Here is a 7,860-nt window from a genome sequence, read left to right on the forward strand (position 1 = left end):
TGTGTGTGTGTGTGTGTGTGTGCGATCAGGTGGTGGCAGAGCAGATCCCTCAGCTGGTTCAGGGAGTCAGAGGCAGCCAGTCTCAGCCTGATAGCCCCAGCGCTCAGCTGGCCCTCATCAGTGCCAGCCAGAACTTCCTGCAGGTGACTGTTCACCAGGGGCTTTATTCACACTGTAACACTGATGAACAGTACAGCACAGTAATAGTGGTACAGCAGTAATGTATACAGCCACTAACAGATTATATCTTAATGCTTGTTTATTGTTTTGTGGTTGTTCAGATAATGTGATTTATCCCGATAATGCAGCACTGTAAAGTTGAGATGCTGACATGCTGTCTACTATGATGAGAACATGGTCAGCATTATCAGCAATGGCTAGATTTCCATTAAACTGAATGTTTTGTAGACTTTCATGGTCCAGAGGATAAATCCATTTTAATGAGCCCTCTGACTTTTATCATACATTTGATTTAAATTAGGCCACTTGCCTCCAGTGGACTAATGGGCATGACTTTTGCAGAGAAAATTCATGTTCACTAGGGATTTAATGACCCTTTACCTTACCTGTAGTTTCACCTTTAGGACAAACATGAGATGCTTTAGACCCACTCTACAAATGACTATGACTGTCGTATTGTGGAGTTAATCTTGAAACCCAGTGGTAACAGTCTGTCTGTTCCTGTCCTCTTCCAGCCTGGTGCTAAGATGGTCACAGCCTCCAAGGCTACAGTTCCCACCATCAGTGACCAGGCTTCGGCTATGCAGCTCAGCCAATGTGCTAAGAACCTGGCCAGTGCCCTGGCTGAGCTCCGCACAGCCTCACAGAAGGTACTACACATACCCATTCCTTATTATATTGTCTTTATTATGTGGTCCCACCCCAGAATTCCCTAACATGCATGAAAAATGCCACAGTGAGAGCTCCAGAGCATTATATAACTTAATCTGAATTATTCCACAGATCATTTTTCATTTAGTTTCTTTTTTTACTCGTCGTATGAGCACTGTAGTGACTATACCGATACTGTCAGGTCTGGTCAAGTCTTAAAGAAAACTTAAACCACAAAATGACTATTTATACATCAATTACTCACTGTGTGTTAATGTTGAATTTGTGAATAAAATGTTGTTTATCTCACATGCCTCCATGGCCAATGGAAAATCCAAGGAGAACATGTTTTATGAATTGAAGTACATGTGGACAACATTTAACAACAGCAAAATGATATCAAAACATCTGTTGACAAGCTCTCACTCAACTTATGCAGTATAATCCAAGTCTCATTTAGCCAGTCGTATGCTCAGGACTACACATGCATTTTTACCTAAACATTACAATATAGAACACTTCCACCTACAAGTAGCACGCCCCTTGTGTTTAACCTTGAGCAGAGTTCAAATGCACATACGTGTACAGGCATGCTACTGGGCTGTGCATGAGACAGTTTGTACTGACATGTTTATTGAAAGGTTTTAGCTAAAATACATGTGTTCGGGAGGTACGAAGCATACAACTGGATAAATGAGACTTGGACTATACTGCACAAGTTGTGTCAGTTTGGATGTTACAATATAGTTTTGCTGTTAAATACAGTCCCCATTTACTTAAATTCAGGAAAAATGTTTATCTTGTTTGAAATCTTAACTGTGGACGCATGTGAGAAAAACCAATGAAATGTAACAAATGCAATGTAGCAAGCAATTGATAAACAGATGGTCATTTTCAGGGTAAGGTATTCCTTTAAAGAATCAGTATTAGATTGATGCTTTGTTCAGTGGGCCATAGTAGAGCTTTTGAGCTAGTATCTGTTTTTTGATGCAGTACTATTATGAATTTTGTAGAGGTAGGCAGTGCAGGATGGTAAGTAAATAATGGGCCTCATGCAAGAACATCTCAATTCTTATGCTGTCTTTCTTTCTGTGACGTTTGTTTGCGCAAGTGTTCCAAGTCAGATTAAAAAAACTCTTAAATGCACAAATCATACATCGCTCCTTTCAGCCTGATGAATGCCACCTGATCATGAGGGGGTGTGTGTACTGAGATTTCATCATTAGCACAATCAACACCTGTAAAATTGACACATAAAACAGCTTGCTCCGTGTGTGGGCAAGTTTCATTCATAACAGGGCTACCAAAAAGTTAAAAGAAGAACCTCATATTGCAGAGCTTCAGAGGTCCTGATGTCAAAACTCAGGTGTAGCAGTTTCAACTGTTATGTTATAGGACCTGAAACTACAGCTGGGTGATATGGAAAAAATGAAATCAAGACATTTTTGATCAAACACCTCTATCGATATTGTGATAATAATCTAGGTTTGACTGTGGAATAATCACTCTACTGTAATGCAGCCTTTAAAACCAGGAAAAGACAACATTCATGATATTACATATCCGAAATCTAAGACCATATCTGTCTCATAGCATGATATTGATATAATATCCATATATTGTCCAGCCCTACTGGAAACAAATATAAAACATTAATAAGCCAGCTGTCAGTGACTTGTGACATTTTCAGACAGCACTGAAATGTGTGTGTGTGTGTGTGTGTGTGTGTGTGTGTGTGTGTGTGTGTGTGTGTGTGTAGGCTCAGGAAGCGTGCGGTCCATTGGAGATAGACAACGCTCTGTCAATGGTGAGAGGTCTGGAGAAGGACCTCCAGGAGGCCAAGGCTTCAGCTGAGGAGGGCAAACTCAAACCACTGCCAGGAGAGACGGTGAGACAGATGAGATAAGATGAGATGAGACATGCTTTTTTGTCCCTGGAGGGACACTTGGCTTGGGCAATAGTGCCCCGCCCGGCTGCAATCAACTTGAAACAATACAAAGTCAACACAACAGCACAGTGGTACACCACAGACATAATATATTACATACAACAAAACAAGTGTTGCACATGCCTTGAGAGAGATATAAATACACAGGCACTGTAGAAATGAGACAGAAGTCACAAAACCATAATTCATAATCCAGAAAAACAAAGTGCAGCAGTGCCTGCTTGCTTACCAAACAGTCTGTATTCCTTACCAGGTTGTGCCATGCCATGAACTGAGTGTATGAACAGTATGAATAACAGTTTGTTTCTTCTGCTGTCTCCTTGCTGTGTTGTTCAGCTTGAGAAATGCTCCCAGGATCTGGGTACCAGCACCAAGGCTGTGAGCTCAGCTATCGCTCAGCTACTGAGTGAGGCCACCCAGGGCAATGAGAACTACACAGGTGGGTTTAAAAGAAACACATCTCACAAGAGCAACAGAAAAATAAATGTCCCTCACTCAGGGCTGGGCAATATAACAATTATGTAAATATATTGATATATTTCAAGCAAAATATAGATTTAGACAACATTGTTTATGTCAAAAGGGTCAAGTTGCGTTACGTAATGCATGCCAATGTGCATCTCTCCTCTCACACTCTCTGCACAGTGCTCACTCACCAGTTCTCCAGCAACACTCAGAGAGAGACACAAAGCTGCTACTCTGTTTAATCTGTCTGTTAATTAGTCTACAGTGGCACATCGGTCTATATGTTGCACGTGCTATGCCAAGTCAGTCTGTGAGATGAATGAAATGACTGCAGTAGCACATGTGCAGTACCCCTGCATGTGTGGGAGGCAGAGCTGCTTGATTGTGCCAGGTGAGCATTTGTTTGGTAGTGTGTGTGTGAGGTGGATCATAGCGCATCGCTGTTCTTCTTGGTAGTTGTCGTCTATTGTGTGACATTGAGACGGCGCCTGGATGCAGGCGACAGATGGGTTTAAAAAATACAGCGACAACACAGACATTTCATATACAAGACATATATAACGAGGAAGAAGTGTCTCTTGCTCCTTTCCTCCCTTGGCCTCTCTGTTGATGCTGTGTACATAAATAAGATTAAAAGCCTAAATAAATAAAAATATTTAAATCATTTTGCAACACTAGAATCATTTGAAAGGCCATGGTTACCTCAGCAGCGTCCAGGAGGTGAAGTGGCACCTCTCCAGCCACCGGTCCACACTCCACCCCTAAAATATCAAAAACATTAATAAAGTAGTCTACAAAAATACTGCCAGCAAAATGCTCACAATTAAAATGCAGTGTTTAATTTTTTTGTAAAAACAATAAAATACATCTTCAGCAACCTGTTAAATGGACTCCACAAAGAACTATAAAACACTGTCATACAGAGATCCACAGTGTTCAAAATATATGTCATTAATTTTCAAATAACCATATGAATAAATACTGACAAAATACACAATATCACTGTGAAATTCATATACATTTTTAAAACTCAGCTTATTTCCTCCCCCTGCTGTTTTTTGTTATAACATGATAATTTAATGCAGGTCGTTTGTATATTCATTCCAGCTATTTTTTTCCAAAGTCTGTTATTATTTCACAATTTCATAATGCCGTGGGTTAGGGTTAGTTGTTTAAGAGCAAACAGCTAATTACATCACTGAGAGAAATTAGCTGCAACAAACTAGAAACCGCATGAGATAACATGCCATAATGATAAGATGTAATGTGTTTTATTACTCCAGATTTAAAGGTTATATTGTATCTTGTCTGTCTTTTTGTGGTTATTTATTTCATAATGTCGCCTTTATTTATTAAATGTTTAACACTCTTGGTCTCCTAATAGTCTCCTCTAATAGTGACAGGTGTGTTCATGTGGTATTTATCCACTCCACTCACTGAAGTTACTTCCCTCTCTCCTGTTGGATCCAGGCATGGCAGCCAGGGACGTGGCCCAGGCTCTCAAATCCTTGGCTTCAGCTGCCAGAGGAGTCGCTGCCACCACTGACGACTCACCAGCGCGTAACGCCATGCTCGACTGTGCTAGTGACGTCATGGACAAGTCAGCCAACCTGATCGAAGAGACCAAAAGGGCCATTGCCAAGCCAGGAGATGCAGAGAGTCAGCAGCGGCTGGCCCAGGTCAGACACAGACTGAGGGACAGATACAGGTGTGGGGGTGTCAGTAATGCAGAGGGCCACAATGCTTAATTCCTCACTGGCAGCTGCATCTTTCTTAATTTAGATAATTTTAGAATGAGCTAACACATACTGTAGATGGAGGCTTTAGTTTTGGCAGGCAGTGACATGAGAGCATGAAGTGGAGCTGTTTGTGAAATGAGACTGTTGGCAGATGAGTGACAATGACTCAAAGAGAGACATGAACTCTTTGTTTGACTCATGTAAATCAACACTGATGTGTGTGTGTGTGTCTGTGTCTGTGTCTGTTTGTCTGTGTGTGCAGGTGGCTAAGGCAGTTTCTCAGGCCCTGAACAGATGTGTCAACTGCCTTCCTGGCCAGAGGGATGTGGACAATGCCATCCGCACTGTGGGTGAAGCCAGCAAGACTCTCCTGGCTGATTCTGTAAGTAAGATTATATTACTAGTATTTGTATAGATGAATTGTATTATATATGATCAAATAACTAGCATGTGAAAAGGTGCTGCTCATAGTGATAAACCCACAAAGAAATCTCACAACTATACAGTTTCCCTCAGCTGTGTGACACTTTTAACATGTCTTAGGTCATTGTTTTGGTTTTATGACCCTCAGCTTTTCTGTTTGGTTCAGCCTCTGTGCTCTCATCAGGCAGTGTTTTCTGTGATAGGGCCACTGTACACTGCCTGCTCAGTAGCAAACAGCAGACACAGTTAGAAACTAGCTGGTAAACAAAGTAGAGCATTTAGCAGCTAAAGAGACTCAATCAATTTATTGTGTAAGTCCGACTAAAACCTGACTTTAGAACAGATGTAAATATGTTATTTAAATAAAATAAACAACAAAAAAGGCACATAAATAAATAAAAAGAAATTCATTAAGGAATAAGAGAATAGAGCTAGGGGTTCTCTGTAAGGTTAAGGTCCTCTGCTAACTTGCAAAGTTTCATTACATTCTTTTTCTCCATATATTTCAGTGATGAAAATAATGACACATTTCCTTGTGAAAAACAGAAATTTGGTTTAGATTTTATGAATCTGTTTTTATATATAAAAAACTTTCCAAGAATGATGATTGAGTTGATTGCCAGATTATGTAACAGATCTTTCACAGGTAAACCAAACAAACATTTTCCTTTGTTAGATTAGAGAAATTGACAAATTTAGGAAACAACCAATAATGCAAATCATCCCAAAAGGCATGAGCAAAATTACATTAGCCCCTTTTCCACCGCAGGAACTTTTCTCATTTACCCGGGCTTTTGAAAAGCCTCAGCGTGTTTCCACCGAAATTACCCGGGGAAAAAACTTTCCCTCAACCCCAAACTTTCCCTGTAAAAAGTACCTAGTAGGGGGGTAGGACTTTTCAGATTACTCTGAATTGTTGAGGGGTGGGGCTGTTTGCCAAAGAACGCTCATCGGTGGAACACACACTTGCAGCGTTCCGCACTTCACTTCACTTCACTTCACTTCACTTCACTTCACTTCATTTGTGTTTTGATTAAGGAGGGGTACCGACACCCGGTACTACATTAGCCCCGGGGCTAAATTATCAGAGACCGTAGTGTTGATACGTAAGCGCTAACGGTATCGGTTCTTTTGTGCCGGTGCTGAACTCCTCCACATACACACACATCCACACACACACACACGCACACACACACACACACACACACACACACACACACACACACACACATACACACACGTCTATATGACACGGTAACTGGTGAACAGCCGAGCGGCCGCGATGGAAACAAAGTAAAGATAACTCGAAAATGAGTTGACGGCAGCTACACTCGTTATTGTAAGTGACATTTACCCTTAGTGGATAAGAAGCCAATACTTTATCAATACATGTGTTCAGCAAGCATGAACATGTAAACATGCAGACAGCGATAGTCAATATGCTCCGTCTACAGTCTCTCATCCACTGACACAAACGTTATGTCTTACACAAGGACACTTGTTACTAATAAGCTCAAATGACAGCTGTCTGTGTGTAGACTAACTTAGTTTGACACTTATCTTAAAATACTTTAAAAGTTAGCTGCTGGCTGAGACAAACAGGCCCTACTCTCTACACCAGCATGTAACCAGCCAAGCTGTCGGAGCCAATACAGGGCACACACCTAATCATCTACGTCATCACGCTAATTTGAATAAATTTTCCGGAACTTTGAGGTGCGGTGGAAATGCAAACCACACAGATTACCAGGAATTATTTTACTCACGTAAATAAATTCCTGGTAATAAAAGTTCCTGGAAATGTTGGTGGAAAAGGGGCTATACATAAAATAAATGTTTGTTAGTTTCAATGTGTTCATCACAGAACAAGCAGTTATTATAATCTAAACCAAAACGACGTCTTAAGAATTCAGCAGAGAGGTATATTTCATTGAGAATCTTAAAGTGAACCTCCTTCGCTTTTGGTTCAACAGGAAACTTGAAGAATTCCGATCTCAGACTCTCGGCTTCTTTTTTAGAGAAGAATTGTAGAATTGAATTTCTGTTTGATGAGAACAGATATAATTCTTTAACAGATTGTGAAATTAGGTAGTTTTGAATTAGTGATGTTATGACCATTAAACAAAAGCGAAGGGATATTCGGTACATTGTTTTGAAATAAATGATATGACATCACAATAACAGATTGAGGGATTGCTTTGATAACATTGTTGTACTGACCTCTGTTATTATTCAACAGATAGGATTCGGGTTTTTTTAGCTTGGCGCCACCTAGGCTCGCACTGTCGCAACAACCAAATTGACCGTGGGGATCAGAGATAATCAATAAAATGTAGGCTGTAAAGCCACCAGTATACCTCTATGTATATGTAGAATGAGAAGGTGTGTGGACGCTATACTAAATAAATGAGTAAAGAGACCGAGCAACAATTATCAGATTTATCTGAAGAAAAA

At 40.4% G+C, this 7,860-nt stretch overlaps 1 protein-coding gene across 1 annotated transcript in view; it reads left to right on the top strand.

Annotated features, from left to right (window-relative positions):
- The window catches only part of tln1 (talin 1), a 173,487-nt gene that overhangs the window by 79,047 nt on the left and 86,580 nt on the right, over nucleotides 1–7,860 (top strand). Inside the window, exons 24-29 of the mRNA XM_050052653.1 lie at nucleotides 30–143; nucleotides 696–830; nucleotides 2,591–2,719; nucleotides 3,116–3,218; nucleotides 4,715–4,923; nucleotides 5,246–5,365. Coding sequence (XP_049908610.1) covers nucleotides 30–143; nucleotides 696–830; nucleotides 2,591–2,719; nucleotides 3,116–3,218; nucleotides 4,715–4,923; nucleotides 5,246–5,365 — 810 coding nt within the window. The remainder of the gene's footprint in view (nucleotides 1–29; nucleotides 144–695; nucleotides 831–2,590; nucleotides 2,720–3,115; nucleotides 3,219–4,714; nucleotides 4,924–5,245; nucleotides 5,366–7,860) is intronic.

The sequence above is a fragment of the Epinephelus moara genome, chromosome 9, assembly GCF_006386435.1.
Source record: "Epinephelus moara isolate mb chromosome 9, YSFRI_EMoa_1.0, whole genome shotgun sequence".
NCBI classification, from domain to species: domain Eukaryota; kingdom Metazoa; phylum Chordata; class Actinopteri; order Perciformes; family Serranidae; genus Epinephelus; species Epinephelus moara.